At 43.9% G+C, this 19201-nt stretch overlaps 1 protein-coding gene across 1 annotated transcript; it reads right to left on the reverse strand.

Annotated features, from left to right (window-relative positions):
- Window positions 1-5171: 5171 nt before the first annotated feature.
- LOC147937562 (uncharacterized) lies at window positions 5172-5678 on the reverse strand. The gene has a single exon (XM_087464278.1). The coding sequence runs from the start codon at window positions 5676-5678 to the stop codon at window positions 5172-5174; it is 507 nt and encodes a 168-aa protein (XP_087320404.1).
- Window positions 5679-19201: the final 13523 nt, after the last annotated feature.

A 19201-nucleotide genomic window follows, 5' to 3' on the forward strand; every position in this document is an offset into this window, starting at 1 on the left:
TAAAATTCCAACATAAATAAACCAATAACCAATAATGCAATAAACCAAACCAACAGTGAATAGCAGAGTTCCAACATCCTACAATGCTCTATCAACCTAATTCTAGCAACCTAACAATAGCTAGACCACAGTCAATCAAGCCTCTAGAACATCCTCCTCCTCATCGTCTTTGATTCCACGATCACACTTTTCCTTTACCTGCACACCACAAACAACAATTGAGATGCGTAAGTATCATAAATACTTAGTGAGGCCGTCCTCCCATCTTCTAGGTTATACACACAAGCATATGAGACCCTCAAGTTAAGCAAGCAAACAAAACACAAGCAATACATCAAACCAGGAAAACAAGTCTCGGTTGAGACTGGTGTCGACCGACGCTTAAACCGGTGTCGATCGATGCTGTGAGCCATGGTGTCGACCGATGCTTGAAAGGTGTCGATCAATGCTGACACAAACGGTGTCGACCGATGCTCTAATGGTGTCGATTGATGCCATACCTGCAGACGCGAACTGCACGAACACGAACGAAGAACTGTCCTTCCAAATCATCTCGAATCCGTCCCAAACTCACCCAATTACCTCGGAAATCACTGGGAATCACAAAAGCAACGAACCCAAACAACACAAACAACAAAGAAAACACCCAAACAAGAGAGATCTCATGCTTAGATCAACCATGGTCAAGCACTCACCTCAAGAACAGAAGATTGGATTGAGAAATGTTGGAATCAACACCTCCAGAAGCTTCTCCTTCATTCCCAGCAACAGCTATCACTTCTACAGCCTCAGATTTCTCCCAAATCACCAAGAACAAGCCCAGAAAAAAAATCACAGAACTTTTTCTCTCCTTTCTCTCTTTTTCTCACTTAACGGCGACAAAAATGAGACTTCCCAAAACACTTAATTCATCCTAGACACTTATATCACGATTTAGGGATTTTAATTGAACCAAACCAAACCAAACAGCAATTAAAACAAACCGGACCAAACCGGAAAACATGGTGTCGATCGACACCCTTGGTGTATCGATCGACACCCACACCAAAAACCTTAAAAATTGGTTCGCGGATGTTACAATTCTCCCCCACCAACAAGGATTCGTCCTCGAATCCCGCAACACCGTCCATCCGTCAAGGACCTCCGTGCCACCGTCAACACGGCCCGCACATCCCCGACCGTACTAAACACCGTCAGCCAAGGTTTCCCGTGCACTGTCACAACAGCCCGCACACCTCCGACTGAACCATGAGGTCTCCCTCTAGCTAATATACTCGCATCAAAAACACTATTTGCTCACAACTCAGTGCTTCCCCCGACCGTGGTCGCAACCAACGAATCATGCCGGCTCGCTATCAGGCCATCCGCCTTAAGCTATGGCATCCAGGAAGTCACTCACACACACTCCCCCCGCTCTCGGGTCGCAACCCTCGAGACATACCGGCTCACTGCCAAGCCGCGGCCCACAGCTACGGTATACAGGGAGTCTCAAATATCCCGCTCTGGGGTCGTCACCCTCGAGCGCGCTCTCGGATCGTCATCCGAAGCCTCATACCACTCCCACTCTCTGGCCACAAAGTCCATCGAGCTATCGGTATCACATGAGTTGGGCCCACACAGCCTTGAGCAAAACAAATCTGATGCCATCGAGTATCTCCCGGCTAGATCTACCTCAACACTTCCCACAAAAATTCCCTTTTTAGAAACTTTCTAATTCTGGAAACCTTCCTTTTGTTTAAACTCTCTATTTATGGAAACTTCCAAAATAGAAACCCGAGCTATTTCTCTTCTTCCCATGACAACAACAGTCAACATAAAGAAAAATACTCATCTTATTAATCTCAAAAATATCATAATCGTTACAACCTCAACAAAAATACAATAGAAAAATAAGATACAACAATCCAATTCATCAATCCGCATCCCGAGCACCACCTCATCTTGGTACTTAGTCGCACAACCAACCACCCCTAAGCGACCAAGTATCAAGAGAGATGGGCTGGAATACTCCGTACCCGCTCCAGCCATGGACTACAACTCGGACCCGGCTAGACAAGCTCAAGTTGCGGCCTGCTTCTCAAACCACTTCTTAAACCTTGCCTTCATCCTCGCCTCGGGCTCCCAAGTCTGCTCCTCTACTCCATCACAGTCCCACAGGACTCTCATCAAAGGAATCTTCTTCTTCCGAAGTTCCTTGACTCTCCTCCCGAGTACCCTCAACGACCTCGCCTCCAACGTCATGTTGGGCTGAAGATCCTCAGGAATCTTAGGCAACAACCGGTCACCCTCGTGAAGACACTTCCTCAGCATCGACACATGAAATACCTTGTGGAACGCACGCATAACCTCAGGCAACTCCAGCCGGTATGCCACTGGTCCCACCCGCTCAACCACTCTGAACAGACCCATGTACCTCGGACTCAACTTAGTCTCTGTCAATGACCTGTTCGGACCCCGCAACATGGCTATCTTGAGATACACTCTATCACCAACCTGAAACTCAAGATCCTTTCTCCTTTTATCAGCATAGCTCTTCTGCCGATCCTGAGCCTCCCTCATGTTCAGCCTCAGAACCCGAATCTTCTTCGACGTCTCCTGAACAAAATCCGCACCATATATGCTCCTCTCCCCCCCACCTGAGTCCAACATAACGGTGTACGACACAGCCTTCCATACAAAGCCTCATAAGGAGCCATCCCAATACTAGCCTGGTAGCTGTTGTTGTAATCAAACTCCACAAAGATCAAATGATCTGCCCAATGACCACCCCTGTAACGCCCCCGAACCGCACAATGACCACCCAGGCCATCGGACGGCACCGCGGCGCTACTATGGGAACGTTCGTCAAAGGTCCGGCCAAGTGCTAGAACAAATCAGGCCCTTCGACCAGTCCCTCGGCGAGGTTCCCGACCACACGGCCCATCCTTAAGGCTTTGCAACCCTACAGACACGCCGTGTGTTGAGCCGACTCGGACTAAGTCTATATCAGTACGACATCGCTCGATTTAAAGAAAAATCCGAATGCATTAAAACTTAAAACAGTAACTACAACCGAGTACACATAAAAGTTCACAAGGCATAGAGCCAAAGTTTGGTTCGCAAATAAACATACTTTTATTTTACAATAGACACCAAAAAGAAAACTTCTCCGGAGTCCTATCGTTCACCACGCCCTCTAATCCCCTCTAGGGTTACCTGCAAAACAACAATATTATCATAAGTAATCTAAGATTACTTAGTGAGCTCAGGGTTCCTGCAGAGAAATAAATCCCAAACCCCAATTCCCCATTAACAATCAACATGCACGCAAATACAACAACATGCGAACATAAACAAGCAACATGCAAGCATAGATAAACAACATGCAGGCATAAGCGATTAACAAGCAAGCAAGCAAAACTACTCAACAACCATCAGAGATGACATGCGGAAGCTATCAAGCTAACAGAAATCACTCTACCAATAAATGCAACTACATGCAACCATAAGCAACAACATGCAACAACATGCAATAGTATAACTTGAAATAAAACATCAGTTTTTAACAAGTTTAATTTATTTGGGCCCGGTATGCATCCCTCTTCCCCAAACCCCTCATGAATTCTCCAAGTCGCCACCACAAAGGCAAACGTTTGGATATCAACCAAAATTACACGTCGTGTAGATAGCCTCGGCCAGGGTAGCGAGCCCAGTAACCTCCGAGCTCTTCGTGACCAACCCTGCACATACACAAACATGGGTTGCATGTCACGGCTGCATGTGGCACGGAATGGGAAGGTTAGCAATACCAAATCTTACAACGTTTAGCCGTAATTTCTCGCGGACTAGAAAGCTTTAAGATCTCACCAACGTTTATACTTGAGTTTATACGGTTTTTAAACCCATAATCTTACAAGTATCTCAACCAAAAATTGCCTTTGTTACTAGATCATTTTGATCTAGTAACTAGCACAACCTCACCGCGCATGCATTTAAACAAGAAAACCTAAAAGAACTTCAAGTAAATGCATCTACATGCAACATGCATAACCACGCACTAGATGGTTGTTTTTAACTCTACATCTAAACCGATGCAAATATGTGCCTGAACTCACAGTAAACCGTCGACAAATGATCTCCTTTGATGAAGCTCTTCTCGCGGCAACTCGGATCTTTCCTTCGGTTAGAGTCGATTTCCTTATCGATCTAACGTTGATGGTCGTTTGTCGATAGTCTTCTCTTGCACCTTCTTCTTTCCCTCTCAACACCTTCTTCTTTCTCTCGCAACACTCACTCTTTTCTTCTTTCTCTCTCACACTCTCTCAACTTACCCCCTCTTTCTTTGTGAGAAAATGAGAGGAATGAGAGCTTATTTATAGAGTGAATGGGCGGTGGAGGCAACCAATGAGAGTCACATGCACTCTCCTCATTAGTGTGTATTAGAGCAACACTCAACACTTGGAAGAATCTTGATTAGCCACCTTGATTTCCACTTAGCTTCCTTGAATTCTTTAATCCTCCACTAATCCCCACTAAGTCTTCTTGAATAAAATATTCATCCTACTAACTCCACTAAGTCTTCTTGATTAAAATATTAATCCACTTAACTTCCTTGACTTAAGTGATTTTTGGTGGGGAAGACTTTTAATACTCTCGGTCGACCATCGTCGATCCTCGGCAGCTCTCTCGGCAACTATCAGCATCCATCGGCAACTTCCTTCGGAAACTCGACACTTTCTCGGATACTCGGCAACTTCCTCGAGTACTCGATAACTTCCTCGAGTACTCGGCACTTTCTCTGGTACTCGGTACTCTCGGCATTTCTCGGCGACTACCGGATGATGCGTTTCGGACGGTATGGGCGGTACGTCTCGGACGACTCGGACAACTCTTGGTCCGTTACACTTTTCTCGGACTTCCCTTCATCAAACTTTCAGCTCTTCTTGCTGTTTGCTTTTCTCGGTCTTTTGGACTCGAAATCACGTCAAAAATTTACCCCTAGGTGAGGGTCACTACATTCTCCCCCCTTAAAAAAATTCATCCCGAATTCCATAGGGTTCTGACGGTCCTGCCTCATCTTCTTCAGCGAACAACTGAGGATACTTGGCACGCATCCTATCCTCATCTTCCCATGTGGTGACCTTACGGTTCTATTTTCCCCAAAATACTTGGATTTGAGGAATGCTCCGGTTCTACAACTTTCGGGTTCTTCTTTGTCCTATTCCAAATGGTCCTTCGGGGTAGGTTAGGTTTGACTCCAACTCCTCGATAGGCTCTGGCACAATCATTCTAGGATCTGGCATATGCTTCCGTAGTTGTGAAACGTGGAAGACTTTATGCAATCGCATAACCTCGGGCATTGATAACCGATAGGCTACCTCGCCAACTCTTTTCTCAATCCGGTACGGTCCGATAAACCTTACCGCAAGCTTTCCCACTTTGCCAAAACGATCCTTTCCTTTTTGTGGTGCAACCTTCAAATACACCATATCTCCAACTTCAAACTCCACTTCTCGCCTCTTCCGGTCTGCGTACTTCTTCTGGCGATCTTGAGCATTCTTTATGCTCTCTCGGATAAACTTGATCTTCTCTGTTGTTTCATCAATCAACTTGTGATTGAAACTTGTCCGTTCTCCAACTTCCGTCCAACATAAAGGCGTTCTACACGGCCTTCCGTACATGGCTTCAAATGGCGACATGCTGGTGCTCGAGTGATAACTGTTGTTATACGCGAACTCCACCAATGACAAATTCTTCTCCTAATCTGATGACCATTCTAGCGCACATAGTCGGATCATGTCCTCTATGGTTCGAATAGTTCTCTTAGTCTGTCCGTCAGTCTCTGGGTGAAATGAGGTGCTCATATGAACATCTGTTCCCAACGCCCTATGTAAATCTTGCCAGAATATTGACGCGAACTTCGGGTTGCGATCAGAGACAATGTTTGCTGGCACTCCATGAAGCTTCAAAATCTCGTCTATATACTTCTCTGCCAAGACTGGCGCTTGATCCGTGCTTCTTACTGGAACCAAACGGGCTACTTTGGTTAAACGATCAACCACTACCCATACTGCGTCATTGATTCTCCCTTTTCTTATAGGTAGACCGGTAATGAAATCCATAGAGATAGAGTCCCATTTCCAAGTCGGTATGGGCAAGTTGCGAAGCAATCCTGCTGGCACTTGATGCTCTACCTTGATTCGTTGACATGAATCACATTGGCTTACCCATTTTGCTACTGCTCTCTTCAGTCCAGGCCAATGATAATATCTACGCACATCTTTGTACATCTTGGTGCTCCCCGGATGTATACTCAATGCTGAGCTATCGGCGGCTCCTAATATCTCTTCTCGTAGTCCGTTCCTGTCAGGTACGGTTACTCTCCCATTGAGAAGTAAAGTGTCATCATCCGCCAGATGATAACCACTAGCATTCGGTCCTTCCGAACTTTTCAACTCTTCGATGATCTTCTTCAAGTTCTCGTCCTTGGGTTGTTCTTCATGAATTCGACGTAACAGGCTCACTTGAGTTACGGCTTGTAAACCCAACGGCTCACTAGATTCTCCCTCTAAGGCTAAAAGTCTTACCTTCTTCAATTCCTCAGCTAAAGACTCCACGTCCTTCTCGACATCAACTTGTGCTTTTCTTCGGTTTAGCGCATCTGCTACTACATTCGCTTTGCCTGGGTGATACTGAATCTTCAAATCGTAGTCGGCTACGAACTCCATCCATCTCCACAGGCGCAAATTAAGATCTGGTTGCGTGGACAAGTATTTAAGACTTTGGAGGTCCGTAAATACCTGGACAGCTTCTCCATACAAATACGATCTCTATATTCTCAATGCAAACGCCACGGCTGCCATCTCCAGGTCATGTGTGGGGTAATTCTCTTCATGCTTCCTTAACTGTCTAGATGCATAGGCAATCACCCTATCTCCTTGCATCAACACACATCCAACTCCAACTCTTGATGCGTCTGTAAACACAGAATATGGTTTGTTTGGCTCGGGTAGGGCTAACACTGGTGCTAATGTCAGTGCTCCTTTCCAGGTAAGCCGTGTCAACGGTTTCGCGATGGACGAAAACCCCTTTACAAACTTTCGGTAATAGCCTGCAAGGCCTAAGAAACTCCTTACTTCTGACGCGGTCGTTGGCTTCGTCCAATCCTGTATCGCGGCGATCTTTTCTGGGTCGGCGGACACACCTTACTCCAAAACTCGGTGTCCTAGAAATCCAAGTTCCCTTTGCCAAAAGTTGCACTTGCTAAACTTCGTAAATAGCTTCATTTCCCTTAGCCTCTCCAAAACCTTCTTCAGATGCTCCGCGTGCTCCTCCGCACTACGCGAATATATCAGGATGTCATCGATGAATATTATCACGAACCGATCCAGGTAATCCTGAAAAACTTCATTCATCAATCGCATGAATGCCGCCGGTGCATTGGTAAGTCCAAACGGCATTACCACGAACTCATACTGGCCATATCTCGTTTGGAACGCCGTCTTCATCACATCTTGTTCAGCAATTGAGATTTGATGATAGCCGGAGGCTAAATCAATCTTTGAAAACCAACATGCTCCTCTTAGCTGGTCTAACAGCTCATCGATCCTTGGCAAAGGATACTTGTCCTTTATAGTTATGTTATTGATACCTCGGTAATCAATACATAACCGCATGCTTCCGTCCTTTTTCTTGACGAACAACACTGGGGCTCCCCATGGCGACGAACTTGGTCATATAAAACCCTTCTCCAACAAGTCCTCTAACTGAGACTTGAGTTCAGCCAACTCGGCTGGTGCCATGCGATACGGTGCCTTAGCAATTGGGGTAGCTCCGGGCTACAAATTTATGGTAAAAGGATGGCTCCTTGGTGGAGGCAATCCTTCCAATGGCCTAAACACGTCCTCAAAGTCCTTAACTATGGCAATGTCCTCAACTTCCATGCCTTCCTTGTCATCTCCTCCCATGGCGGTCAGAGTGACTAAATACACTTCATCCTCTTCAATAGATCTTCCAATTCTTGCTGCCGATGCGAAGTATGCCGTTTCACTTGGGCTGATCCCATTGAAAACTAGAGGGGTCCTCCCTCCATTTTCAAATATAACTTTGCTCATGCTGCAGTCTATATGGGCTTGGTGTTCCGATAACCAATCCATTCCCAGAATAGCATCGAACCTATCCAATGGCATCACCAACGGATTTACCGGGAGGTTCGTATCTTGCAAGACTATCGACACTTCCTTGACCCATCTTCTTGTCTTCAGCGGTGGTTGATTACCAGCAGTGTAGACGTTGATGTTCACCTCTTCCTCCTCACACAAGTCTCCAAACTTGTCAACCACTTCGGGAGTCACAAAACTATTGGACGCTCCCGAATCGAACAGTACATGTGTGGGGTTACCACTAACAAGTAATGTTCCTAAACGCAAAGCAAATATAATAAAATGCAATGCTAAAACTAACCACGCAAAACACACAAACAATCACTAACAATCACAAGAGAGTTAGAATCCAATCAAACCTGTTATAGGGCCCTTCGCAGCCTGTGGAGGTTTGGGTGGCTCTACTCCTAAAGCAAAAACATTTGCTGGGATTGCTTGCTTCTTTGCTGGGGGTTCCTTCACTTGGTTCGCTGTCTGGGCACAGTTCACAGTTTGGGCGTTCGGTTTGGCCGGCTTCGACGGACATGAGTTCGCATAGTGTCCTAACTCGACATAGTAGAAACACGTGACGGTCGACAGATTGTTACCCTTCGTTTCCTCAACAGTCGGACAAGCGCGAGCGAAATGCCCAACTTGCCCGCACACATAGCATCCTCTCGGATCCATGTTGCTCACATTACGACCTCCTTGGCTAACATTCATCTTATTCTTTCCGCGGCCTGCGCCCCAATTCCGTCCTGCCACTTGATTCACCTTTCGGGTGTTCACAATCTTAGTCTGCTGGACTGATTCCTTCTTTTTCTCCCGAGCTGCAATCTCCTTCTCTATCTCGATAGCTTCCTCAACACTCACAGCTCTCTCTTCCACTTCCGCAACACTGCGGTAGGTCACAGCGTGTAACCTTCCATTAATAACTGGCCTGAGTCCGTTAAAGAATCTCCGGGCCATTGCTAACTCGTCATCATTTCCTTGGTACAGATACCTCCGAAGTCTTGTAAAAATCCTCCCATATGCTCGAACGGTCATTTCACCTTGTTCTAGTTGCAAAAACTGATTCTCCAACCGGTCGCGTGACTCTGGTGGAAAGTACTTCACCTCGAACTCTTTCTTAAAAATTCCCCACGTTATCGTCTGGAACCGGTAACGAGAAACTACGGTATCCCACCATGCACGAGCATCTTCTTCCAAGAAATTAACTGCTACTAGTCTCCTAAGCTCCTCTGGACACCTTGTCATCTCGAAATTATTCTCCAGGTCTTTTATCCACGCGTCTGCTAATACCACATTCGGGTCTCCTTTGAATTTACGAAATCCTAAGTTTCGCAACAACATCACTCGTTTTAGAAACTGGTCGGACGGATCTTCTGCTGCACGGTTTGCTTGGTCCTGCTGCTGTTGCTGGATCATATGGTTCAAGAGGTCTTGGACCATCTTAAGTGTCTGCTGGGTCTCCGGCACATTCTGCTCACTCGGTCCTTCTCCATGCGCTTGGTCTCCCCTCGGCATGTTCTGAGTTGGATAGGTGGCGTACGGTCCAAACGGTGAAAACCCTGGCGGGTACATACTCTCCGGTGTACTAAAACGATTTGAACCCGCTGGTGTGTATCTTGGCGTCGCGCCAGGTACATACCACTCCGGCATAACCATGTCCGGCCCATACATGTCTGGGAACGACTCTTCCCTTTGCGCATCATCAAACTGCGAACCCCATTCCTCTGGACCAAACTGCTGACTTGAACCCCTCTCTGTGTCCGGCGAACGATACGTCGACCTAGATCTTTCGGATCCTTGATGAGACATCTACATCCACGATCAACAAAAGGGTTTACTTAATCCCATCTAACCCTAAGTGATGAACGATCCGGATTATCCTAAGTGTCTATTACGACCATTTGACTCGATAAATCATTTGAAAATGCGAGTCCAATACAGCATCATAACCATGCTCTGATACCACAGTTGTAACGCCCCCGAACCGCACTATGACCACCCAGGCCATCGGACGGCACCGCGGCGCTACTATGGGAACGTTTGTCAAAGGTCCGGTCAAGTGCTAGAACAAATCAGGCCCTTCGATCAGTCCCTCGGCGAGGTTCCAGACCACACGGCCCATCCTTAAGGCTTTGCAACCCTACAGACACGCCGTGTGTTGAGCCAACTCGGACTAAGTCTATATCAGTACGACATCGCTCGATTTAAAGAAAAATCCGAATGCATTAAACTTAAAACAGTAACTACAACCGAGTACACATAAAAGTTCACAAGGCATAGAGCAAAGTTTGGTTCGCAAATAAACATACTTTTATTTTACAATAGACACCAAAAAGAAAACTACTCCGGAGTCCTATCGTTCACCACGCCCTCTAGTCCCCTCTAGGGTTACCTGCAGAACAACAATATTATCATAAGTAATCTAAGATTACTTAGTGAGCTCAAGATTCCTGCAGAGAAATAAATCCCAAACCCCAATTCCCCATTAACAATCAACATGCACGCAAATACAACAACATGCGAACATAAACAAGCAACATGCAAGCATAGATAAACAACATGCAGGCATAAGCGATTAACAAGCAAGCAAGCAAAACTACTCAACAACCATCAGAGATTACATGCGGAAGCTATCAAGCTAACAGAAATCACTCTACCAATAAACGCAACTACATGCAACCATAAGCAACAACATGCAACAACATGCAACAACATGCAATAGTATAACTTGAAATAAAACATCAGTTTTATTTGGGCCCGGTATGCATCCCTCTTCCCCAAACCCCTCATGAATTCTCCAAGTCGCCACCACAAAGGCAAGCGTTTGGATATCAACCAAAATTACACCGTCGTGTAGATAGCCTCGGCCAGGGTTGCGAGCCCAGTAACCTCCGAGCTCTTCATGACCAACCCTGCACACACACAAACATGGGTTTCATGTCGCGGCTGCATGTGGCACGGAATGGGAAGGATAGCAATACCAAATCTTACAACGCGTAGCTAGAATTTCTCGCGGACTAGAACGCTTTAAGATCTCACCAAAGTTTATACTTGAGTTTATACGGTTTTTAAACCCATAATCTTACAAGTATCTCAACCAAAACTCGCCTTTGTTACTAGATCATTTTGATCTAGTAACTAGCACAACCTCACCGCGCATGCATTTAAACAAGAAAACATAAAAGAACTTCAAGTAAATGCATCTACATGCAATATGCATAACCGCGCACTAGATGGATATTTTTAACTCTCCATCTAAGCCGATGCAAATATGTGCCTGAACTCATAGTAAACCGTCAACGAATGATCTCCTTTGTTGAAGCTCTTCTGCAGCAACTCGGATCTCTCCTTCGGTTAGAGTCGATTTCCTTATCGATCTAACGTTGATGGTCGTTGGTCGATAGTCTTCTCTTGCACCTTCTTCTTTCCCTCTCAACACCTTCTTCTTTCTCTCGCAACACTCACTCTTTTCATCTTTCTCTCTCAAACTCTCTCAACTTACCCCTTCTTTCTTTGTGAGAAAATGAGAGGAATGAGAGCTTATTTATAGAGTGAATTGGCTGTGGAGGCAACCAATGAGAGTCACATGCACTCTCCTCATTAGTGTGTATTAGAGCAATACTCAACACTTGGAAGAATCTTGATTAGCCACCTTGATTTCCACTTAGCTTCCTTGAATTCTTTAATCCTCCACTAATCCCCACTAAGTCTTCTTGAATAAAATATTCATCCCACTAACTCCACTAAGTCTTCTTGATTAAAATATTAATCCACTTAACTTCCTTGACTTAAATGATTTTTGGTGGGGAAGACTTTTAATACTCTCGGTCGACCATCGTCGATCCTCGGCAGCTCTCTTGGCAACTATTGGCATCCATCGGCAACTTTCTTCGAGTACTCGACACTTTCTCGGATACTCGGCAACTTCCTCGAGTACTCGATAACTTCCTCGAGTACTCGGCCATTTCTCCGGTACTCGGTACTCTCGGTATTTCTCGGCGACTACCGGATGATGCGTCTCGGATGGTACGGGCGGTACATCTCGGACGACTTGGACAACTCTTGGTCCGTTACACTTTTCTCGGACTTTCCTTCATCAAACTTTCAGCTCTTCTTGCTGTCTACTTTTCTCGGTCTTTTGGACTCGAAATCACGTCAAAAATTTACCCCTAGGTGAGGGTCACTACAACCCCAGTCTAACACGCACATCCTCAGCAAATCCTCAGCAAATCCTCCAAAATCTGGATCGTCCTCTCTGACTGACCGTCCGTCTGAGGATGATAGGCTGTACTCATATGCACCTTCGTGCCCATCTCTGCCTGAAACGCCCTCCAGAACACCGAAGTAAACTTGGAATCTCTATCAGACACAATACTAGCAGGCACCCCATGCAATCTGACTATCTCCCTCACATACTTCCTGGCCAAAACCGCAGCTCCATCAGTTTTCTTGATGGCCAGAAAATGCGCAGACTTAGTCAAACAGTCCACAATGACCCATATCGCATCAAACGTCCTCGACACAGGCAAACCCACCACGAAGTCCATCGTGATCAAATCCCACTTCCACTCTGGAATGGGAAAACTCTGTAATAAACCACCAGGAACCTGATGCTCCGCCTGTAATAAATTCTGTAATATCACACTTTGCCACCCAGTCAGCTACGTCCTTCTTCATCCCGACCCAGTGATAATACCGCTTGAGGTCACGGTACATCTTGGTCGCCCCTGGATGAATAGAGAACTTGCTCAAATGAGCCTCTCTCAGTATCTCCTGCCTCAACTCCTCACCCTTGGGCACACAAATCCGACCATGCACAAGGATAGTTCCATTAGCAGATACCTGATACTCTGAACCCGCAGCCTTAGAGGCATTCACCAGCCCCTCATCGCTCTCCTGAGCTAACCGCACTCTACTCAACAGATCCGCTTGATCAGCTGCCTCCAAACCCAAAGGCTCCTGTGAGATAGCACACAAACTCAATGCACTAATCTCACCTACCAACGCCTCCATATCCTACTCCTGAGCCGAAGCTGCCCACTTCCGACTCAAGGCATCTGCAACTAGGTTAGCTTTACCAGGATGGTAAGCTATGTCAAGATCATAATCCGCTACTAGCTCCATCCAACGCCTTAGCCTCAAATTCAGCTCAGGCTGAGTAAAAATGTACTTCAGACTCTTGTGATCTGTAAATACCTTTACCTTCCCACCATACAGATAAGATCTCCAAATCTTCAGAGCAAAAATCACTGCTGCCATCTCCAAATCATGAGTAGGATAATTAACTTCGTGCTTCCGCAACTGCCGCGAAGCATAGGCTATAACCTTCCCCTGCTGCATAAGCACACAACCCAACCCCACTCCAGAAGCATCTGTATACACAACATAAGTGATGTGTCTGCATTTTATAGGGTTTTAACTATAGTTTTTAGGTTTGTTTTGAGTCTTTTTCTAGGTCCAAGTGTGCTTTTAGAGTCCTTTTTGTCTTTTGTGAGTCTTTGCAGGTCCTAGGTGACTTTGGAAGGAATCTGAGCGTTATGGGGGTGAAAATATGCATCTAGAGCTAAATTGGTTGAAGACTGATCAAGCTAGTAGGCAGATGGAGTGAGAGCAGAAAAACGTTCCGGATCGACTGATCCTTTCGAGATCGACTATTCCCGTTCCCGACGTAACTTTTCCTTATTTGTTTTAAACCAACTTTTAGGGTTTTATTTTGATATTTAAGTTAGAGGCACGGCCTCCAGAGACATAAGCTTTATTTTTCGGAGACTATTTTGTATTGAGAGCAAAAGGGAGAAGATCTCTAATCCTTCTTGACACTTTGGAGAAGATTTCTAAACCCTATTTTCTATTCTTTTGCAATTCAATTATGTTTTCTTCATCTTTGATTTGCTGTTTCTGTTTCTCTATGCCTGAGTAGTTTCACTGTTGGGTTTAGGGTTTCAGAAGGGTTTTTATGATTAATTGATGCTAGATTTGTTAGATTAGGGATTGATCTTATTGTTCTTCATCTATAGTTGTTCTTAATGCTTAAGCTAGATTGATCACCTAGATTAAGATCTTAGGTTTAATTCATCGGGGCACCAAAAGTGTTGTTGAGTTGCTTGAAAAGAACATAGGTGAGCAAGGTGATCCTTAGCCAACGACAGTTGAAGTTGAGGCACCTTGTGAACATAATCAAACTTGAACTTATTGCTTGCTAGGATTGTTTAGATTCAAACGACGGTTTAGAGTTTTATCAATTCCTTGCATAGATAGCTAATGCTGCGACAGTAGGTTAGTTTTACATTCGAGATTTGAGTTCAAGAACGGTGTTTAATGCTATCCCAATTTATCATCTAATTTCGTGGTCATGTCCCCTAACTGATTCCCTGCGCCCAATATTTCCTTTTTGATTTAGAAACAACTTATTTACTTTTTCATTTCTAGATAGTTACTTGATTCACAAACTTTTCCATTGTCTTAGCTATATTTGATCTTGATAATTTCTTAGTGCAATTGTTTGGTCCCTGTGGATTCGATCCTGAAGTGTTACAACGATACCACTAGATCGTGGTGGAGTACACATTAGGTTTTAATTGACCTGTTGATCAATTTGGCGCCGTTGCCGGGGACCAAAACGATTGCCTTTGAGATTTTAGAATTGAGTATAGTCTAAGATTTTATTTTTGTTTTTACTAATTATTTTTCTTTTCTCTTTTTATAGATAAAAATAATGAAAAATGTTTTTGGGGCCATGGATTACGATGACTGGCCATAGGAAGAGGAGACCACATTTGATGAAGACATTCTAGATGAGCCTTATGTGGAGCCACTGTTTGATGAGAGTGTTCTTACACCGGATCAAAAAGTTAAGTTGGATGAGCTTTACATGGAGCATCCAACAACGACAAGGAGGAACTTAGCAGCAATGATCCGGTTGAATCTCATCTCACATCGAGCAGTACTTGAAGAGAGGGAGCCCACTTTCACAGAGATTAGGGAAGCTCATGCTTGCGAAAAGGTAATAAATTGGGTTCCACCAAGCCAAATAGAAGGTACTTGCTTTTCCACCCTTGAAATTCATGATTTTGAGGATATTCACATGCCATGCATTGAAGATGTGACTTCTAGTTTGGATACTCCTTTGCTCATTGATGAATGCTATGATTTGATATGTGAGTCTCAACGTCTAGACATGTTAAGAGCAGAAAAACTTGCTAGGGATTATCATGAAATATGTTTTGATATTGAATATCATTGTGCTTTGAATGCTCATGATCTCGAGTTTAAGTTTTCAATGCCTGATGTATCTAGCTCTCTTCTTGAAGAATCTTACCTAGGGTGTGTTCTTGATATTGATACAATTTTGCATGAAACAAAAGACCCTGGGGTTGATTATATGAATGAGGATATTGTGTTTTATGAAATTAATGGTGATGAAGTTAATTATTTTGTGAAAACCTCATTTGAACCTGAAATTGACTTTATTTTCCCATTAGATGCATTTGATCCTCATGAGCATCCAACCATCAAGGAATATTTCAAAGTATATGCTACATTTGTAGTAAACTTTCTTGATGTGAATTTTATTGTTTTGCCATGGATAATTATGTGTCACTTGACACATATTGTTTATTGCATTAACAAGAGAAGGACTAAAGGTCCATTGGCTCAGCCTTTTGATACTCATGATTAACATTTTGTGTTGAGCGGTCAAGCTATAGACCTTAAACAAGCGCTTATGGGAGGCAACCCATGGGGTTTGTGCTGGCTTACCCTTTTCTTTTTATTTGTCTTAGGATTTTGGTTTTGTTTTTAGTATTTATTACGGTGAAATCACGTATGGTGTTAAGTGTTTTCAAGAATAGGTTCCAAACGCAAAAGATGCGAATTTTTTTTGTTCCAGGAGCTTTGGATCGATCGATCCTCCTTAAAGATCGACCGATCCCGTTGGTTTGCTGTGGGTATCTCCAAGTTCAATAATGTTGCAGATCGGTCGATACCACCCTGAGATTGGTCGATTCCGTCACCACCCTTGCCAACACCACTCCAACACCAGATGCGAGATCACCGGTTTTTGTTTCTTTTCCTTTCTTTTTCTTTTTCAATTTTCTTATTTTCCTTGTCGGAGGTTCCTTTTTCTTGGCTTTGCTTTCACACCGGGACGGTGTGAAGTAAGTCCGGGGGAGGGATGTCTCCAAGTTACTGATGTCGTTTTCTTTGGTTGTTTACTTTGAATTTTTCTTTTATTTGAGTCATTTTTTTATTTTATTGAGTCAAAAATTGGGAAACTATGATCATTTCCAGGAATCTTTTGCTTTGAACTAACACTCTTATGATTGCTTTTGTACCTCTGATTTGGAATGAAGCTTGGAATGAACATGAGCAGTCTCAACACGCCCCAAAAGACACTCGCCAAGGAGAACAATAGGTTGAACCAGAAGTTGTCTCTAGCTTTGAAAGGACTTAACCGGATTTAACTTCTTGCCTTGGGACTTGGTATACATCGGACAAGACTCCTCCCTTAAGCCTTACAAGACATGCATCTCCTCGCAAAGTATGTTTCCCCTCTCTCTTCCCTTCAGTACTCAGTAAAAAAAAAAAAAAAAAAAGAGAAAAAGAAAAAAGAAAAGGATATAGGTAATAAAAGAAGTGAACCGAGGGTTGTGCGTAAACCCGTGCATCTTTCAGAACTCATGGAAACCTGTCCACAAGAAAAGAGCAAAGGATTGATAAAAAAAATAAAATGATACCCTAGAAAATTAGGGAGAAATCAATCCTTTGGAAGTGAGAAAAGAGAGAGGAAAGGGAGCATAAGAGGAGGTCTTGGGCGATAAGAGGTTAAAGGAGTCAACAGTTCAATGATCGATACTCCCATGGTAAGACCGCACCTTTTTACTAATCTGATGTAGAGAGACAACGATGGGGAGACTGAAGGTTCTCTAAGACTGTGGAGTTCAGAGTAGGGAGTGTTGATCCTAATCATGGGCAGAGTACAAAAAGTAGTTCTCAGTTTGATGTGATGAAGAGTGAAAAGAAGAAGTTCCCAAGAATAATGTGAGTTTCCACTTTCAAACCTTTGCTCTGTTCTTGAGTTTCTGTCTGTTCTTGCTTGAGGACAAGCAAAGATTCAAGTCCGGGGGAATTGATGTGTCTGCATTTTATAGGGTTTTAACTATAGTTTTTAGGTTTGTTTTGAGTCTTTTTCTAGGTCCAAGTGTGCTTTTAGAGTCCTTTTTGTCTTTTGTGAGTCTTTACAGGTCCTAGGTGACTTTGGAAGGAATCTGAGCGTTATGGGGGTGAAAATATGCATCTGGAGCTAAATTGGTTGAAGACTGATCAAGCTAGTAGGCATATGGAGTGAGAGCAGAAAAACGTTCCAGATCGACTGATCCTTTCGAGATCGACTATTCCCGTTCCCGACGCAACTTTTCCTTATTTGTTTTAAACCGATTTTTAGGGTTTTATTTTGATATTTAAGTTAGAGGCACGGCCTCCAGAGACATAAGCTTTATTTTTCGGAGACTATTTTGTATTGAGAGCAAAAGGGAGAAGATCTCTAATCCTTCTTGACACTTTGGAGAAGATTTCTAAACCCTATTTTCTATTCTTTTGCAATTCAATTATGTTTTCTTCATCTTTGATTTGCTGTTTCTGTTTCTCTATGCCTGAGTAGTTTCACTGTTGGGTTTAGGGTTTCAGAAGGGTTTTTATGATTAATTGATGCTAGATTTGTTAGATTAGGGATTGATCTTATTGTTCTTCATCTATAGTTGTTCTTAATGCTTAAGCTAGATTGATCACCTAGATTAAGATCTTAGGTTTAATTCATCGGGGCACCAAAAGTGTTGTTGAGTTGCTTGAAAAGAACATAGGTGAGCAAGGTGATCCTTAGCCAACGACAGTTGAAGTTGAGGCACCTTGTGAACATAATCAAACTTGAACTTATTGCTTGCTAGGATTGTTTAGATTCAAACGACGGTTTAGAGTTTTATCAATTCCTTGCATAGATAGCTAATGCTGCGACAGTAGGTTAGTTTTACATTCGAGATTTGAGTTCAAGAACGGTGTTTAATGCTATCCCAATTTATCATCTAATTTCGTGGTCATGTCCCCTAACTGATTCCCTGCACCCAATATTTCCATTTTGATTTAGAAACAACTTATTTACTTTTTCGTTTCTAGATAGTTACTTGATTCAAAAACTTTTCCATTGTCTTAGCTATATTTGATCTTGATAATTTCTTAGTGCAATTGTTTGGTCTCTGTGGATTCGATCCTTAAGTGTTACAACGATACCACTAGATCGTGGTGGAGTACACATTAGGTTTTAATTGACCTGTTGATCAATAAGGCTCGTCCTGCTCAGGCAGTGCTAACACCGGCGTGGTAGTCAACATCTGCTTGAGGCTAGCAAAACTCGCCTCACACTCCGGTGACCATACAAATGGAACATCCTTCCCTGTAAGCTTAGTCATCGGCTGTGCCATACTTGCAAAACCCCGAACAAACCTCCTGTAGTAACCTGCTAACCCCATGAAACTCTGAATCTCAGTGGCGCTCTGTGGCCTCGGTCACTCCCTGATGGACTGAATCTTCTCTGGATCCACTGAAACTCCCTCAGCTGAAAAAATATGACCCAAGAACCCCATCTCACGCTGCCAGAAACTGCACTTACTCAGCTTAGCAAACAACTTCTGCTCCCGCAGCTTCTCCAGAACTGCTCTCAGATGTACTGCATGCTCCTCAGAACTCTTAGAAAATACCAGAATGTCGTCGATGAAAATGATGACTGAGTCGTCCAGAAACTCCTGAAACACGCTGTTCATCAATCTCATAAACACAGCTGGTGCGTTAGTCAACCCGAAAGGCATCACTACAAACTCAAAATGCCCATATCTCGTCCTGAAAGCCATCTTCCTCACATCTGCCTCATGTATCGGAATCTGATGATAACCTGATGCTAAGTCGATCTTGGAGAACTAAGTAGCACCCCTCAACTGATCCAACAACTCATCAATCCTCGGGAGAGGGTACTTGTTCTTCACAGTAACTCGGTTCAAACCCCGATAGTCAATACACAACCG

This window comes from Camelina sativa, chromosome 9, assembly GCF_030686135.1.
Source record: "Camelina sativa cultivar CO46 ecotype springtype chromosome 9, ASM3068613v1".
Classification (NCBI taxonomy): domain Eukaryota; kingdom Viridiplantae; phylum Streptophyta; class Magnoliopsida; order Brassicales; family Brassicaceae; genus Camelina; species Camelina sativa.

Excerpts from the sequence above, each read along its gene's own strand:
- LOC147937562 (XM_087464278.1), bottom strand. The coding sequence starts at position 5,678 with ATGTCGCCATTTGAAGCCATGTACGGAAGGCCGTGTAGAACGCCTTTA.